Source organism: Hippoglossus stenolepis, chromosome 3, assembly GCF_022539355.2.
Source record: "Hippoglossus stenolepis isolate QCI-W04-F060 chromosome 3, HSTE1.2, whole genome shotgun sequence".
Classification (NCBI taxonomy): domain Eukaryota; kingdom Metazoa; phylum Chordata; class Actinopteri; order Pleuronectiformes; family Pleuronectidae; genus Hippoglossus; species Hippoglossus stenolepis.
Window position 1 is genome coordinate 16,281,504 of NC_061485.1, and position 20,012 is coordinate 16,301,515.

General features: G+C 41.6%; 1 protein-coding gene across 1 annotated transcript in view; it reads right to left on the reverse strand.

The window, feature by feature from the left end:
• Positions 1-247: 247 nt before the first annotated feature.
• Positions 248-20,012, reverse strand: part of eefsec (eukaryotic elongation factor, selenocysteine-tRNA-specific) — a 46,431-nt gene continuing 26,666 nt past the window's right edge. Inside the window, exon 7 of the mRNA XM_035151961.2 lies at positions 248-312. Coding sequence (XP_035007852.1) covers positions 308-312 — 5 coding nt within the window. The 3' untranslated portion in view covers positions 248-307. The remainder of the gene's footprint in view (positions 313-20,012) is intronic.

A 20,012-nucleotide genomic window follows, 5' to 3' on the forward strand; every position in this document is an offset into this window, starting at 1 on the left:
GCTTTGTCCAGGCAACATGATACAGCCAGCACAGCAAAAAGGAAAGAGGCCTCACTTCATAAATTTATACCGTCTTGTATGTATGTGCTGAGCCCACGACGGAGGAGTTCATGACAGAAATCATCTGATTTGAAACTATCACTGTTTTTTTAGGCTGTTTGAGTGGAAGCAAAAAGACCGACTAGAGAGTGGAACTGTGGACTTGGGTTTTGTGCTTACCTCTGATCAGCTGATGTTAAAAGCCCAGGTGGAGGTCTGAGGTCCCCCCTTCATGAACAGCCACCTGAGACGCCCAACACAGCAGGATTCACACTGTAAAAAAAAATGTATTTTTATTCAATTATCTAGGTTTTAAAGCCTGGGTGACATTAATAAAAAATAAGACACTGAATACTTGAATTATTGAATTACTTATATGATTACAGTTTGTTTTTGTCATTCCACTGTCGATTGCAACATATTAACAGTCAAAAGAAAACAATGGACATGTTGAATATTGGACTCATTCTCTGAATGGCAATGATTTGATCTACTTAATAAAAATGTTTAGTGTAACAAAAACAAATTAATCTGAACAGTAAAAGGGTTCAGGCTGTAGAAGGGTATGTAAAAAATTTTTTAATCCTGACAGAGGCCAGCTAACAAAACAGGGGGTGAGGACCATCAATTCAGATGCTGCCTATCATTCTCCCATACTAGTGTAAATCCTGAAATAAACATTTGAATGCACTTCTGAGACATCCAGGTGAGTAAAGTTGACAAATCGATTCTGTTACTGTTTCTGCTGTTGCCTCAATAATTAAATCAAAAAGGATCAGGAACAAATCGCACCACTGTTTATACACAGCCGCGAACTGAAAAAGTATTGAATTCAATTCTGCACAACTTTCATTATATCTGTGTAAAACAAAACTCATAGAACATCACATTTAAACATTGTAGGCTTCTCATAAAAATGTCATTGAATAAAGGAAAAGGTGGTAATGTACAGAAACACTTAACATTTATAATTACATACCATAATATAATAATGTAATAATGTAATAATGTGAATAATGGTAATGCTTTAGAATTCAGCAAACAGTGTAAATTAAATGTTAAATTTAATTTAATTGGTAAATTAGAAATCAGCTGATAAACATGCACTCATTCATTTCTATTGAAAACATATAAAACAGCAAAAGTTTATATTTATTATGACTGTGTATTTCCTTAAATTTAGAAACCAAAATCATATTTGGTAAACAGACAGATGACACAGATTCATTTTGATTTCCAGTGCTTTAATAGTTGAGAACATCACCACCTTGACGTTTGTTGAAGCTTTAAAGCTCAAACTTTCCACTTCACCTGAGTCATTTGTGTTCATGAGTTGGGCTCATTTTTTAACAGTGCACGTCTCGGTTAACCACACACGATCTGGAACAAATCCTCAGTGCACACACAACACTTAACACTTGACCTTTAACTCAGCGAGAGGTACCACACACTACGAGTCACAGGCTATTAGAGAGGGATATAAATACTGAGAGGCAAGAAAGAGAGCAAGAGGAGAAAGAAGGAAGAGGGTAGCGAACATGTCCCTCCGCCTAATTCTTCTAACATTCAATCAGAGTTCTCTCTCTATTATCACACTATGGTAATTATGACAGTGATTATCTGCCAAAGATCGCGCCTTTCTTTGTATTCTCCGTTCTCTCGAGCCCACTGCCTGCACATTACCCGTTATAGACTTTCTGAATCAGATCATAAATTGGCATTAGTGCCTATAAGAAGCCTCAGTAGAGGAGAGATGAAAGCTCCTTCTGCTCTGTCTTTGTCGAATCCATTCATAGAGCCATGACCTTGCTATAACAAGTTGTCAATACAAATGAACTGGGAGAGGAGAAAAAGCAATTACAATCTCCCTTTAATCCCCAGCAGTTCCAAAAGTCACAGATTTAGCCTCACCTCACCTACTCAGTGAGTGTGTGTGTGTGTGTGTGAGAGAGAGAGAGAGTAAGTGTGTGTGCTAGTCCTAATCAGGATATAGTGAACAGGGATCAAGTCTCTCTTTCACTGATCAGGATAACATGTCTAATTAATCCAATCTCTTGCTCTTAAATCTCCATTCAAACTCAACGTGAGGAAGACAAATCTTTGAAAAGCCTCAATTCTTTTTCTTTTTCTTTTAAAAGGGGGGACAAAACAGGTAGCGTGAGAGCGATTCAGCTGAAGAGAGAGAGGTGGTGAGCGGATGTGTGGAGTGACAGGACGGGAGAGGAGAGGAGAGGTGGCGGCAGGTGGAGGGGTGGATTAGTTTCTACCTATCCCCAACCCTCTGCCAGAGGAATTAGGCTGGGAGGAGGGGAGGAGGGTGAGGAGGAAGAGGGCCGATAGTTTAAACAATCTGAAAGGAGCCCAGATAAGGAGCAGAGAGAGTGAGGAGCTGGGCGTGGAGGGGGATCGAGATGGGAGGGAGAAGTTAATTACCTGAGCAGAGGCCATGGAGGGAGAGGTGATTGGAATGAGGGAGAGAGAGAGATATCTCACATGGCTACCCTCCAGAGTCCCTGATGCATACAGAAACAGATTTTAAGGGGAGGAGAGGGATGGGGAGGTTGTTTAAGTGGCCTCACAGTTCCTCCGAGACCACAGACAACACTGGAATATTAAACAGGAATCAAAGGGGCGACACTCGCCTCCCACAGAGAATCAGACATGCAGCAATAAACTGCATGAAGGAATGTTTTAAGCAGGAGCAGATCCAGGGCAGGGTCCAGGGGGGCTCTTGCCCCAGCTGAAATCTAATTGGGCCTTGTCTTTTTAAAAAAATTTTTATAAACTAGTAACCTACTAACAATACTAACAAGTATATGACAATTTGGTAAGATTTTTTATTTCTAATCTTTTTTTAAAGTTCACAATGTGCTTGAAAGAGGAACAATTTTCAAACTTTATTCATTGACGTTGGACTTTGCTCAAAGCCATAGAGCTAACAGTTAACAAAGAATGACTTGAATGTGAATCTGAACTGGGCATATACTGAGCGACCTTAAAAAAGTTGTCAAATTCAACCTCACACTGTTGTTGTTGAGTAAATCATCGAGATGGAAAGCCACACTCTATGCCTGACTTAACTGAATCAGGAATTGTACATTGTTGCTGGTAATATAATTGTGCCCTCTGTGTAAATTGTGGCCCCTTCATGGCCCTTGTTTTCGAAAAATCCTAGATCTACCACTGGTTTTAAGTAAAGGTTGTTTTGGCTTGAAGCCAGGTATTACTGTTAAATAGATGTACTCTATGTACTTGGATAAACTTTTTTATATCTAGAAATATATGAAATATTCCTGATGTATTTGTTATGATCATATCAACCTTAATATAAACAGTGTGATCTCTTAAAGACTGGAGGAACAAGAGCCTCCGAGAGGAATGCAGGGATGGGGAGCATTAAAGGATACAAGAGGGAAAAAGTAAAAGCAGAGTCCCATTAATAGAGCAAACTTCAGAGCCAAATTACTGAGGCGCCGCAGAGATAGTGATCAGAGCAGGGCTGTGCACCCTGGGTCTGTTAACGCAGCACTCAGTGCATTTACATCACCATCATTACCGTCCTTATCATTAAAATCACTCAAAACTTCTCATGAAGCCCATATTAAAGCTGTAATGGAGTGCATTAGTTCACATGGTGAGAGGTGAGCGTTTGGTCGGGTCTAAAGTCGTCTCACAGAAAGGGGGGGACTCCAAAAAAATCTGCATTTTGGAACTACTATTCCTTTCAAACAAGGAAGTGGTAGAGCCTAGGCCCTCTATGATTGGTCCCTGCAGACCAGCCCCGCGGCTCATTCGCTGGCTGGACTGTAATTTTGTTAAGGGCATGGGTTGCTTCCTGTGCTGGCTAAACATATCTGTGTAAATGAGGTTTGGGATGCCTGGGGGGACGGTTGAGTTGGAGAGGGGGAGTAATGGAGCCAGTTGAACAGAGCACCGCAGGGAGACAGAAGGGGGGTAGTGGAGGAGGTTGAATAGGGAGGACAGGGACGTGGATTGAGGAAGCCAGGCAAGAGGTAATGGAGGTTAAATGAAGTGGAGATAGAGGGAGAAATACAGCGGCATCAAACTTGCATTAGCTTTGATTAACGGACCTGGTTTGAGTTACCGCTCTAACATTTCCAGACGTCAAACAAAGTTGACCTGGCGAGCCGAGAGCCGTGTTCCTCGCTGACCTCCTGGGTCACCACCAGCCTAATGTCCCTCACAAAGCAGAACAAAAACAAACACAAGGCTCAAACTGCTTTAACTCAAAGGGGTGTTACGTGTCCTTAACCTTAGCAGTGCTCAATAAAACCTTCAATCAAAACCTCTTCTCGTCCTTCAGTTAGAATATGGCCTGGTGCTGCTCGAGTAGATTTGATGTTCTTACAGGTTAAACTGTAGACTAGTTTCTGAGACACTGCTTAACCCTGAGCCATTTTATGTTTGCTCATAACGACTGATCACATCACATCTCCTGCTCAAGCCTGAACTGCAGGGGCAACTCTAGCCCATGGTCCACTCCAAATACAATTACAGCCAAAACAGTGACAGTTAGCGGCCCAGGAGCCAGGTACCCTCCACTCCCCCAGTCCCCTGAGGCCAACACGCCCCTCTCTCCATCCCATCCGTCCCTCCCCAGGCTCCACTGAGTCCCTCGCAGGCCTGTAATTGGATTGGTCAGCAGTTAACTCCATTACAGCTGAGCAGTTAGGCACTTGATGTTTTCAAGTTGTTGGCAGTAATTTGCTCCTATTAGCAGCTTTTACTGAGAATAAGGGTCGCGGTGTAAACAGTGAACTAAGAATGGTTTCAATGTCCAGCATGTGTGCGTTTCTGTGTATGCTCATGTGCATAAAAGGGTGTTTGTTTCAGAGGGAGATTCAATTTGGGGAATCAAATCTAATCAGAGGACACAGAAGTCTTACAGGACAGCGTGTTGAAGTGGGTGTCGGAGGGGCCTGAGTGGCTCGGATTACCCCAGAAGTGATGCAGTAATGGGAACTCGGAGGCTGCTGTCTGGTGCATTGTAGTCAGGGAGGAAGGAGAGGAGGATGTAGATATGGGATATTTGAATAATGTGAGTATAACTGCCACCCACAGTGTTATGTGACCGACTATTGGAGAACTTAGTTGAATGTACAGCAAAAGTCTGTGTACATAAAAACATCAGGGGAAATGAAGCTGAGATAATTAAAACTGATGGATATACCATACGTGACCGTTCCAGGAGAGTCCTGTGTTTGTGGGGCTGTTGCACTGTTACCTCCAACAAGGAGGTTATGTTTTCACTCCAGTCCGTTTGTTTGATTGATTGTTATCAGTATTACGTAAAAAACTAATAAACGGCTTTTCATTAAACTCTTTGGAAGAATGGAACATGGGCCAAGAAAGAACCCATAAAATGTTGGCGTAGATCTAACCAAAGGGACAGATCAAGGATTTTTTTTTTCTCGAGTGTTAACATTGTGAGATAGGGCTTAATTTACATTTTCAACAATTTCCCAGTGGATGATAAAAAAAAATCTGGCATATTTAGTGGACTGATATCTATGAGTGTGTAAAACTTGGTGCAGGTTGATTTTATTTTTAGGACCTTGGCAAAGGTTTTGAGTTCCATTCTAATACCTCTTTTATAAATAAGTAGTACGCAGGTTTTTTTAAACGCGGGTAAACCTGCTAAAAAAATGCAGATCGACTTCTTTCCTATTGCTAGTAGTGGAGTTTGCCTTACAGTTTTTTCGTGGTGAGTCTTATAGCCAACATCATGAGTGTGCCGGAAACTAAGAAGCTCTCTCACCTCACTGTCTTGCCAATGTTGCATTTTTGACAATACGGATAAAGAAAGTCGCATTTGCACATTGTTCCCAATAATATACAAGAACATAGACGTGTACGGTTGTTTACACACCAGGGCCCGGAAGTTGAATACACATCATAACGTTGCCCCCAAAAAGGAGCAGCATCAGTGTTTAATAAAGATAGAGGTTCAATAGGGTCAAAAACTACATTCGCCAAAATGAGCATACAGGTGAATCAACACCTTTTAAACTGAACATCAGAACTATCATTAAGGAGGATCTACTGCTGAGCTGATGTATTACACTGCTTCAGTTTTAGCTTGATACACCAAATTAACTGGGAAGAGAGTGTTTACATCTCAAAAAGTATCCACTATTTGTTTTAAACATATTCTAAAGTGTAAACTGGATCTTTTCATCGGTTTACCGAGTGTGGACTGTTATAATTTGGTCCAACATTATATTCAGGAAGATGGGGAACATAAAGCTGAGAGCAGAGGCAGCTACAGGTCTCCACAGGAAGCAATAATCTCACTGACGATAACAATCTGAGAGAGGGGAAGAGAGTGGATGGGGGGATGAGGGAAGCTGACAGTTGAAGATTCTTTTTCTTTTTTTTTATCAAGCTCCACTTGAGGAAGGTTATTTTTCCGAATTAACCTGGAGTCTAAACTTCTTGGATAGACCAGGGCTGGGAACAAGAAGCCTCTTTTCCTGAAACGTTCTCGCGGTCCATCTGCGGAAGAATGGGAATATCTCTCTGAATATGGCGACAATGGTGACAAAACCCAATCAATCAGACAGAGGAAGAAAATTGCAGAGAGAAAGAAAAATAAAAGGAAATGCCTGGACTCTTGTTCTCATGTTAAATCAACCTTTTTTCCGTCCAATTTGTCTACCTCCCTTTCTCGTCTGCTCACCATTTGCAAGGGAAAACAGGAGAGCTGTTTCCTGACATTCTTTCTTCAGACGGAGTGAGGGGAAACGTGAAGGAGAAGGACCAGGCAGCGCCAAGTGGAGAATGGTTGAGGGGGCAAAGGAGGGAAGGGGGCTTTTGGGACTGTGTCTTAGCGTCTGTCTCTGAAGGGGACCTCTCCACCTGTCCGAGCTCACATTCCTGCACATTCCTGGGATCTCATGGACAAAGCGTGGTGAGAGGGCCAGGAACTGACCTTGGCTCTGCCTGTCAACAGCAGATCGCTGTGATAGAAACCCGCAAGGAACCCATACTCATTGATACAAGAAGATGCAAGAAAACCACGCTTATGACCAGACGAATGCATGTGCACGCGCGCACACACACACATTGTACCATTGTTTCTGTTTTTTAATTCAATGTGGAAACTAATCGTGGAATCTTTGGTTGGAGGCAGCATCTTTTTTAGATTTTTTTCCATTTTGACCAACAGCAAATAGAGATTGATTCCACTCTCATGTCTAGTAAATATGTAGCTATAAGCATAGGTGATAGTTAGGTTAGCGTAGCTTAAAGCCTGGAAGTGGGGGGAAATAGTTAGCCTGGTTCTGTCCAAATGTACACGTAATTTTTTTTATTTGGTTTTAGACAAGAGCTTTAGATTTGTTGGTAGATGAATTTTGTTTTCCCTACCATTTCCAGTCTATTTTTACAGATATATTTACTTATTGGCCTTATAGGTTAGTGTAAGCATGAAATAGTGAGGGAGAATGCGGTAAGTGTTGGACCCGAAGCTGTGCACGCTGAAGGAGGAAATTAGCCTTCGTATCCGCTGAACTGCTGAAGTCATCCTATGGGTCTAATGTAATGTGTGTTTTACAGCTGAAACAATTATTCCATTAAGTTGAATAATTGTTTATCTATCTGCAATTATTTTAAATAACAGATTCACCAAATGATGAGATTCATGTGAGAAATAGAGCATTTGCCTTCTGTACTTATCTTGGATCGTTGAAGGTTTAATCTTTGGCTCAAGGAGATTGTCATACGCCTTTTAATGACTTTCTGTTTTTCTAAATCAAACCGTTAACAGATAAATTGCCACAATAATCAGTTGTTAAAAAAAAGAAAATTGTAGCTCTAACATAGTAATTGGATGATTGATCCACTGATTAGCCAGAGTTAGAAATGGCCATATTTGTACAGACAGTACAGTGTATTCAATTCAGAGGAGCAGGAAACTAAAGGCCCAACAGGCTGCACCTCCACTCTGTTGAATTTCCTGGGGCTGTCTATCATATTGCTGTCTGCCCACCTCAGTTTCATACCACTGTGAGCACTGAGCCGTGTAGCATTTCAGCTGTTAACAGAGTGGAGGGGCAGCAGCGAGAGGTGGGGCCGAGCGTGTGGAGGGTGCAGCAGCTCATGAATGGAGCTCATTCTCCCTGACTGGACTTCAAACAGGCCCTGCATCAATCAGTCAGGTGGAGCGCTGCGGCTGAGCCATGCCCGCCGGCCGTCAGCCCGGAGGTTTCAGATGCACCAAGCATGCCCTCTCACACACGACAGACTGACTGACACACTGACCAGGAGTGAGCCAATTGCACTGCAGGCACACACACACACATAGAGGAGAGCGCCTGTCTCATACACACACACATACATACACTCCTATGCCCAGGTCCTCTGTGATCCTGACACTCTGCAACAGCTTGTACGGGCCAAGGCTGGATCACTGTCAACTTTCCTGCGAGGCACACGCACAAACGCACACACGCACAGACACGCACACACACACACACACACAGATCTCCGCCTCATCTCTTGTCTCAACTTTGTGTCAACAAGTTCTATATTTTCATGTGACTCCACCAGCATATCTTTGTATGATTATGCGCTTAAACATTCTTATTTATCTAGATCTGCCTGTCATGCAGCCCCTCAGCTGAGCCTCTCCCTGAAACAGGCCCAGGCCTCCTTAAGAGGCCTCCTCCGGAGCTCACTTTCTCCTGATTGGCCGAACTTCCTGAGGCCTGTGGAGGGGCAGCGTACCGGCGCTTGTGAGCATTGTGGAAATTCTGAATGCAAACTGAAAAACAAAGTAAGTAACTATATAACAAGCAACTAGAATTAAATAACAGGACATTGTTGAAGGTTCAAAACTCTGCAACATGGACACGATTTGGACTTCCATAGGAACATTGGGTTTTTATTAATTATATATATATGTACATTTTTATTATCACTATAAATTGTCATTAAATGTGTTTTCAGGAAACACATACACACGTACACACTCCTGGAGCATTCAGGGGAGGGGTGGTATCTGGGTAGAGCGTGCAGGAGGCACGACATTGATGCATAAATTCTGCTGCAGAAAGTACACTGTTTTTGTTTACAGCCAATCCACACTGGTGTCAGCCCTTATCACAAAAAGCTCTCAAATCTTGTTGTCTGTCAAGACGACATCGTCATTAGTGTCTTCGACGTGTATGTCACCTCTTTTTCATCCTGATATATTTAGGTTCTTCCAGTTTTGTGTCTGTAGCATGTTATCATCATTCGCTTGCAGTGAATTAACTGTATATGTTCCTGCTTTCTTCTCATAAGACATCACACAGAGATTTTCCGGGCATCTTAACTGTGGCTGTCGGGAGACATTCTGGAAAATTTCCAGAGCACCTGACTTGAATGTTTGCATTCTCACATACAGCCCATGTCTCAAAGTATCTACTGTGAACTTTCTTGTATGTAAGAAGATCAAAACTCAACTACAGGGCTTCTATCAATCTTTTTTCTACCTTCCTTTTTCCTCCAATGCTAAACAATGCTGCAACTTCAACAGCAACAACATTCATAACAAATCATATACATTTCCACACACATATGACAGAGTGGACAAACATACTACTGTATATCTGTGGATCAGGAAACATCCTAATAACCAGCCGTCCGCTCAGCCATGGCTGGCAGCTTGTTTGAGGTTGAGCTGACACAGTGGCAGAGCCTCGCAGTGGGCTCGTCTTTCTGTTTGTGCTGAAATTATGCGCTCTCTCTCTCTCTCTCTCTCTCTCAACCACCCTGCTCGCCCTGTGACCTCACTCCAGAGGTCATAGGGTCAGGTGCAAGACGTCGCCTCTGACACACACACACACACACACACACACACACACACACACACACACACACACAATGGACCTCCATTCATAAGGCAAGGGAGGAGAGAAAGAAGAAGAACTGGACGAGCGTTCTCTCAGACATACGTCTCTCTATCGCTCCATCTCTCCATCATTTCCCCTCTTGTGTGTGAGCAGAGAAGACAGAACAGATTCTTCCCACATCCTCCTGCAGCTTTGAGGCCCACTCTCAAACATACCCACTCAGCCCACATCCCCCTGCTCTACATAACCAGGTTGCACGTTGTGTGTGAACCACCATCAAAGAACAGTTTGCGGCGCAAAGTATGTTGAACAAACTCTGCCAGTTTGCCGCGCACTCTTACGTCATGAAAACACACAACATTTTCCTGAACAGCAGCTGATTCCAAAGCATCCATGTGTCACCTGCTGCCCTGTGTGAATTCAGCCTGATGCCACTGTCAGACTGAGGGAGGGGTTTGGGTGAGGGTGGTGGTGACGGGGGGAAGAGCAAACCCTCAGGCTGAGGGGGTGAGATGAGGGGAGTAGAGGACGGCGGTGGAGGGTGGTGGTGGTGGTGGGTGTACAGGACTGGTGTTGATGGGTGGGCGGGACACAGCGAGGATTTAAATGGAGATTGACGCCCCAGGGGTAACCTGGCAACAGGCAGGAGCTGCTGTCAGATTAGGATCTGAAAGAGAGAGATAACCACTTTACTGCCTCCTGGACTCAGGAGGGCTGGAGGGCTGCAGCGTTCATCTGTGTGTGTGGGTGTGTGTGTGTGTGTGTGCTTAACCCGCAGTGCCATGCAGCAAGAGGCAGCTGCAGAGTTGTTTTGTAAAGACCTGGTTAAAATGCCACACAGCAAAGCACATCCATCCATCACTGACTGCATCACTTCAGTCTCTGAGACACAATGTATGTAGAAGACACCAACACAATATAAACATCTCATTTACAACCAGCGACAACAGAAACCTAATCATACATTTGACGATGTCTGTATATTTTCATTAGATGTATATTTATTTTTCACGAGCGATCTCTGTTGAGAATTTGAATTTCATCATAGACAACAGACCACCAGCAGTCTGTATTTACATGACAATAGTCTGCCAGCGTCCTAACAACAGAGAAGACAAACAGCAACCTCTTCACACAGTGTGAAGGGGCAAAGATCATACTTGAAAAGACCGGTTGAAAAAATAAATACTTTCTGAATAGAGACGAGCCTCTGAGCACAATGATATGCAGTCGTATGAACGATGATGAGTAATGTTCGGGCATTGGATTTCTCTTGTTTAGACAGCCAGCCTGACATTACCATCAATATCCATGTGGTACGTGAGTTCGGTGGTACAGCGTTTTGGTCCCAACAATTATCTCGACAACTATTGCACAGATTTCCAAAACAGTTTGTACATTCTTGGTCCCCAGAGGATCAACCCTGTATCTTTCTGAGCTTTCATGTCGCACTACTAGCAGGATTTCACATAAAAAAATATCTTTACAACTATTGAATTGGATATTCACAGTGCAAAGAAATTGAATCCTCATAAAACTGCTGATTACCTGACTTACCAAAATTGATCCATCCGGTTATTGATTATTGAACAACGACAAAATCGATAGGTCAGAAGATGTATGAATGCAACAGGCTGATACAAAACAAACTTACATCTGATGCCCAATACACTCACTAACTCTCTAAGTGAATCATAATAGTGTGTAGCTGTGTTTCTCTTTCTCAAACCAGAGGATGAACAGCATTAAAATAATCATAAATAATTGTTAAGGAGGTAAAAAACAGTAACACAGAAATCATGACAGACAGACCAATAAAATACAAATAAACAGATACACAAACCCCAAAGCTGAGGACAGTTTCAAAGACACACACAAGCCCTGCACTCGGGGCCTGCTGCCTGGCAGATTGAGAGGGATTTGTTGGACGGCACGCGACTGTGTCATGGCAGCGCCTCCACCTCCTGTCAGCTGTGTTTGTGCAGTCACTGTGTGGAGCGTGGGGTGGTGGTGGGGGGTGTCTACAGAGGGGGACGGTCTCTGCATAGAAGAGCCAGAAGAAAAAAGAGCATGTAAATCTTTTCGACAAGGAAGAGGGCTGGAGAGAGAGAAAAGAGGGGGCACGGGCGAAAGTTGAAACAATCACTTTTTCTTTTGTGCAGGTGTTTTTGTGTGTGCACGTGTGTAAAAGAGAGCGGAGAGAATGGATGTGTTGTGTGGGGGGTGAATGACACAGACAGACTTAATGGCATTAACCAAATAAGCCGAGTTCAGATCTGCTTTCTCTTCTGGTTTAACTTTCGGATGATTTGCATTTGCCCTTTAGTGATTGCAAACCCTGAACAAGGTTTTATGTGTGTGTGAAGGAGATTGACAGAGAGAGAGAGAGAGAGAGAGAGAGAGAGAGAGAGAGAGAGAGTGTCTGAGTTGCATATTTTATTGGCTTCATTTAATTCAGAATAGTTGCATTTTTTTTGAGTGATTTGAAATGTATGTAAAACGTCTATATATGTCTATATATTATATCTATGTTATAGCAATATAAAAACCATAGTTTTTATGAGAACCAAGAATAATCTTCAGTACAACCAAAAAAAAAAAATCAAGTCAGCAGCGGATGTTCAGTACATAGTGTTTTATTGTGGAACTATAAAACCTAATTTATGTTTAGACTGTAATCAGAGCTGTAAGTGTGGTCTCATGTCTCATGAGTCTTAAAAGCACATTTAGCAGTAGTGAATGAAGGTTTTATTTCAGTGTATATGTGTGTTTGTGTCTGTGTGTGTGTGTACCCTGTTGCTATTAAATATTTATTTATAAAGGCATTTATGTGATGAATTCTGTTTCACAATTCCATCGGGCAATTTTTAAAAAGGTCAACAATACACAAGTCTTGCTGATATTTCTCAAAAGACAATGTAAATATTTATTAACTGATTCACAGGCTCTATAAGTGCAGATACAAAATATTCTTATTTTGTATTTTGTTAACACCCTCTGGGGTGTTGTAAATCAAACTTTGACTGTAAAAACTTGCCAGCATCAAAGAGAACATGTGCACATTTTCTTGCTCATTTGCCTTCAATAGATGCACAGTTTGTTGACACAAAAAGATCACAAAGCGAAAAAACTACAACTGCTTAAATGTAAAGCACATTGTCTAAAAATAGTTCTGTTGGAGATAACTGTATCAGTATATTTTTAAGTCATAGAAAAAAATATATAAATATATATATATAAAATCAACGATAAGAAGGTAAGTTATGTTGATTTAACTCATAAATAAATTAAATGTTTTACAAATTTTAGAAAAAGCTGCCACATTAAAGACAATAATATTATATATTAATTTTGCTTCTGGATAATTATTTATATTTTGGTATTTCTGTCTTTGTGAGATTTCAACAGAAAGGCACAAATACCAGGTAGCATTAAGGTATTTGATGGTGAATTATTCAACACGAGCCAGGTAAGGAAGGTGCGGGCACGAAGAAGAGAAGATAAAAGAAAAAGACAGAGCCATCTCTGGTTCTCATTTCCAGTCCGTGGACATTACCGCTTCATTAGCAGGCAGCATGTGCTAAATATTATTCTGACTCTGATGGCTATCACACTCCTATGTAATGAGATACAGGCCCCCTGAACACACATATCTCAGACGTTTTCTCTTCCCCTACGACACCTCCTGACCCTCCTTTTACCTCTGGGCAAGTGCAACGTTGATGTGTCTGTGAGGGTGCACACGCAGCAGTACACTTGTGAAGGCTGAAGCGCAAACACCAGAGAAACAAAGTGAAAAGAACAGGAGAAGGGGAGGGAAAAAAGAGGGGGGGAGAGAACGATACAGATCCCTAAAACTTGAATGCATATCATGGCTTGGGCTACTACGTCTCCCTCCCTGCGATAGCCAGATCTCATTTCAGTTCCAGGACTTTAGGACCTCACTCTCCACTCTCATCTCCCCCCCGGCCGATTTAGAGAATTATTCAAATGAAGAAGAAACTTTGTCCGATAAAGAGCCTCAGATGTTCTTTTAAGGACCTTTGAAGGTTGCAGATGGAAAGGGGATTCCTCTAGAGTCGTTCCCTCATTAAGAATGATAATTGAGATCTGGATGTGTTTGATATACACCATTAAACTAAAGGTCTGAGCCGGTTACAGAGGGAGAGAACAGTCGAGTTCAGGGCAATGGAAATTTTCCACTGTGGAAAACCTCCTGCGTATTTTAAATAATTCGTCACACGGTTCAGGCTCAACTCTGCTGCTATACAACAAAGCAAGACCATATACAGTAAATCTGTGTCGTTACTGCAGCACACACACACACCCACAGACACAGACACACACACACACACACACACACACACACACACACACACACACACACACACACACACACACACACACAGACTAACCAATCTTAATTACTACTACCCCCTAGAGGTACACAGCTCAGTATAGGAATATCTTCAAGACAAAAAGGAGGAAATGTTGATAAAGTAGAAACAATGTTTTTAAATTTATGGGACACTAAACAACATCGGACTCAAAAAACTGACTCAAAAATGTTTTCAGAAGAGAAAAATCTATTGAATCTAACAGTTTGAAGTAAAGAGACCAAAGACAACGCAGGTATTTTCATAATAAAAAGCCATATTTATAAACTGCAGTGTCCACATGTTATTGTTGAAGTTATACATGAAAAACATGGTGGGACTGCAATTGTATGGAGAGGGGGAGGATCTGGTGCCAACAGGATGAGGGTCAGAATATAATGTTGAGTATTATGAGTGCGTTGGAGCTGAACTCTGGTGTCAGTGCATTATCGGGCTATTTATGGGATATTGCAGTTAGGCGTTATGACTTCCCAATCGCATCCTGGGTTAGAGATAAAAGCCAATCAGAGCTCAGAGGGCTGATAAAGGCCAATCAGAGCAGTACAAAGAGATAAGAGAAGCAGACCGGGCCCTGCAGGTCTCAGAGCCACGCAAACCACATGCAAAATACACACGCTCACAAATGCACACACACATACACAGTCTTGTCTCCATGACATGAGGAGATTACGTTGACTTACATTAACTGTAAACCTAACCTTAACCATAACTAACTTTTAAAACATCCTCGCCTTAAAGTAATGATTTGCATTATGAGGTGCTTTTCGTCCCAATACAGAAAATAATTTGACTGTGTTAACCTAAGCAGATATAGGGCCCCACAACATGAGTAATAACTTGACCACACACACGTGTAGCATACACACACGGTACATAATAACTGAGGTCTGTATATTCAAATTTATCCAGATGAGTTTTTATTATTCTTTATTACTATGAATTACAAGATGTAAGTACGCACGAGTGCAACAGTTGTTTTCTCTCCAGTTCGGTGCTTTTTCTGTACGTGATATCTTGTGTACTTTGCCAGTAAGGTACATCTATGGCCTAGAGTCATATCTGCCATTATAAATATTTATCAAAGTTGTTTTATTTAGAATATAAATGTTCTTTTGAAAATCCGTGTTGGTCTGGTAAACTGTTTAAATATTTTCTGAACATTAAAACATGCCAAGACACATCATTTGGAAACTATTATAATTCCCACAGGTTTGGGATTTAATTGTCTTTCAAAAGTTTTCTTAATATTCAGTCTTGCAGAACACATAAAAAGTTGTTGTGAAAAGAATCACTTGAACTGTGTTATCCCAAACTTATCAAACTAGTTGTCTTTCATCTTTAAATCTGATTAAAGGTCCTACCGTGCAAAGTCCTGATGGCCTTAACATCAAACAGATGTAAATCTGAAGAGAGAATATTGATATTCAGATTTTAAATACAGATCATCAAAGTTTGTGACCATTGTTGTATGTTTTTGGAAAAGCAGCAACAACAAAATCCTCACACTTATACCATGACTTTGCCAAATGCAGTTTCTTATACATTTTCTATTCCACTGCCTGATGCTGGAGCAAACTGACAGAAAAGCATGTTTTCTTTGGAAAATGTTTAATATATTCAAAGTATCTCAAATACCCCACACCGCGAAATCCATCTCTGTTAAAACTTTGTCAGTCTACTGAAAAATAGAAATGACAAGTACGGGTATAATAGGCTGGTTACCTGTTGTGTGTGAAGTTTACAATACATGTAATTCAAACACACACATGGCAATGTTCAGTAATCTTTCTTTCTTTCTTTCTTGCTAAGTACAGTGTATCTGAAGAGAATGGACTGAAGGGCGACAACAGGGTGGAGGAGAACACTTGAAAGACCTTCAAAACTCTCCTCTGAGGAAAATGAAAGCTCGGCCAGAAAGAGATCACAGGCTGCAATTACAACAGCGTGTAGTGGTGATGGAGGCGATAACGCGTACTCTCGGGCCAACACAAAGCTGGCACTCTGAACCTCAGCTCACCCCGTCCTCCTCCACCTCGAGCCCAAAGCGGCTGAGCAGAGGACTTTGACTCCTTCCCGCAGGTCAGGTGAAGGTCAAGTACAGGAAGGAGCTGGGAAGTGCACGACACAATCAGAACTTCTCATCTAATGGTAAGCCCGCTTCACTTTTCAGGGTGTGTTTTTTTGTCTTTTCCATTTTAGTTGATTTTTTTTCTGCATTTTTTGTGGCTGAGACTTTTGGCAGAGGTTTTTCATGCAGGCGTGTACTGCACAGTAAGTCACCCCTGTCGAAGGAAAACTTTGTAGCATGAGGAGAAGCATCTGGGTTGCTTTAAAATCCCAAACTGAGATCTTTGAAAACTAGATGGTGCAAAAGCAGATTTGAAATTAAATCAAAATGAGAAACGAAACAAAAATCCCAAACTAAAAAGTCCACTCTACTGCCACGGCAGAGTCCCCTATAATTTTTCCACTCTTTAAGTTGCAAAATGCACAACAAAGAAGAGTTATATAAATTTTGATATGAAAAAAGAAAAAAACTTGTGTGTCTAATGCAGCGCAAAGATAAAATAAAAAAGCTTTTTTTTAAAAGTTATGTTTAGTTTCAGTTATTGTCACCCCAAAAACTTAGAGTCCATCATGGCAAGATCGTTCCTCAAATTATTTTTTTTTAAATCCCCCTTGCATATTAGATATTTTTATCTGTGTATATTATTATTCTTTGCTGCCTTTGTTTGCATGTTACTATGTTTTTTTAATGTTTTGACAGGACAGTGTATCAAATGGTCCATGTATGTCTTTATGCACAAGCTTGATATAAACAAAAAAGGGATGTAGTGCTACTACTGTTCAAAAAATTGTACAGGATGCTTTGAAATAAAGCATCTCACCTCATACATCACAATACATACTGTATATACAGTATTCCTGCCTGTGCACACACACAAACACACACATCCATGTACACACATTCACAATTCACCTCCCTCTCACCCCTCTTCCCTGGGTGGGAATCCATTTCCGTCTCCTGATACATAAATAAATAAAGGGGTATATAGTGCCCCAGGACTGGGATGGAAGAGACAGAGTGTTAAAGCCAGAGAGGGAGGGAGAGAGAGAGAGAGAGAGAGAGAGAGAGAGAGAGAGAGAGAGAGAGAGAGAGAAAAGAATGGTGGTGGAGAGATGAAGGAGTAAGAGGAGGATGAGGAGGATGAGGAGGAGGAGGGGGGTTGTAATTGTTTCCTAGCACAGGGAAGTTCAGTCCCGATGCAACGGGGCCGTCTCTCCCTGTGGAGTCCACCTCCCCTCTCTCCCAGACACAAGAGGGAGGCCTCAATCAAACACATGAGCCACAGAACATGACCTGGCAAGTTCAGCAGGAAAAGAGGGGAGGAGGAGAGAGTTGGTGTGAATTGATTGAATTACACTCGGCCAAAAACACCATGTGTGGGGCTGAAAGTGGAGAAACTGTCAGACTTTGGTTAATAATGACTCCAAACACTGTTATGACTGCTTAGTTACCATTTAAGTGACACTATTAACATTAGAAAACCAGAGTCTGAGAAAGTTCTACATATCTGCGTGAGCTGGATGGAGTCTTCTGGAAAGAGAGAATTAAGAGGGTGAAATAAGGTTAATTGAGTTTGTTTTGTTTGTTATCTAACGATGGGAGAGCGAAATAAAGTTATGCCTGTCAGGTAGTGAAGGAGAGAAGTGAAGTGAAAGAAAAGAGAGATTTTCAGCAACAACATCTGCATTTGTCTTCTGGGGATCATATATCCTTTTCTCTCACCCCACCCCTCACTTCTCCATAGAGGAGACTAATAGCTCAAAGCACCAAAAATAATTAAGCTTCCAAATTTATTCATCTAATTTAAAATGGCCATCCGCGCACAAGCATTGTGTGTACAGGGGTTCCTCGTGCTAATTCTAGCTGTAAGTGTTGTTTATTGTCGTATCTCTCACAGTCGTATCAGTGTGGGCAACAGAGGCTTCACCTGCCAATCATAAACAAGCCGCAGCTACATTAATTACACAAGACACGAGCTACAACTGTACAAAACCAGCAGCCAGACAGCATTCAACACAAAGACTGCACCGTAGTCCACATAAATATATAAAATATTGAGCTATAGGTTAATGTTTATGTTAATGTTTAATGTATGCTTGGTAATATGAACTGTATTTTCTTGTTGAATGTTTTGTCAACACTGATCAAGCAGGGACTTCACAGTAGGACTATCCCAGTGGCAATGGGAGAAGAGGAGCCACTGTATCGTGGCCCAGCTGATACGTGTGCTTGAGTCAGTATAAGCTGTCGTTTCACCCCATTTTATATCAAATAATTAATTTAAAGCAAACTTATTGGAAAAATTTACACTTGAACATACATCAGCTTGACAAGAACTTAAATGACATAAACAGCAGAACTGTTTTGAACCTCATTTGTTGCCTAACCTGGCATGAGTTTTGGGAGATTTGTGAAACGTGACTTCGTTGTGTATGTATAACACAGTATGGTTGCAGGATTTCCACACATGTACATTTAACTGTTGTTCAAGTGAATACACATGAAGTTAACTTTTCACAATGACTCATCAGTGAAGCAGTTGACGCTTACTTTGACTTTTTAGTTTGGTCCATGTCCCATCCACTAACATAGAGGAGTTGGGATTTATGACCAACACTGCAGACACCAAGGGGTGATCAAGACATTTTGGTTTCACTTTTGGGGAGCAGTCATGCAGTCCATCTTTATACACAGTCCAAGATGCTAACAGAAGTAGTTTCCAACATCTACTTGAAACTGAAGGGTATGATGGGTCATCCTGAATGCCAACACTAAGTGGAGTGGATAAAAACAAATCAAGTATCGCTGATTTCACAAGGCTATGACGTGCTCCAGTGAATATAATGACAGAGGACGACAGTGTGTCTCCTTTCAACAGTCGCCCTTGGATGTCAGTCACCTGCTGCCATCAGAGAAACCCACACAGGGGCTTGAAGCTTAGATGTTAAAAACTACAGGAAACATGTCCAATATAATTGATCGCTTCTGAAACAAGAAATGAGGAGAATTCAAATTTTGGTTCAATTCAGAAAAAACATGCAGTAAGACCTTTGTCTAAAATAATGCTTGTGCAATACAGAGTTGCATTGCTCATCATCTAATTTGGCACATTACAAACCCCTAATATGAATCTATTGTTGAGGTCTATTTGAGGTAAGTGAGTCCACCAGTCAGACCAGTTCTGATCACAACCAAGCGCCAACAGACAACACACTCGCACACATGGTGCATTTGCTTGAGGCCTATTTTTATACAGGAACATCAAAACCACATAAAGGCTCCACTTTTCAAAACTGTAGCATCAAACACCTCCAAGTTCTCCACAGGGTAACACCACAGTACCATCTAAGAGGTCAGTAAAGTAAAATGGATGTTTGCAGCACGTCATCTCCCTGACTAATGAAAGGACAAACTTGGCCACGGAGTTAAATCTGCAGTGCCGGGCAACATTAGTGGGGGAGTGAACCAGTCCTGTCAAAAAGTGGGCCATTCAAACATTTTTTTGTCATGTAAGATTTGAGAAAATCCAGAGCACCAGTCATCCCCAAATCTACAGCATCAGTGGGATATTGGGGTTTGAATGTAATTACTCTTTGACCACTTAGTTCAGGCTGTCACTGCTAAGGTCACATGAATAAGGCTCCATATTTG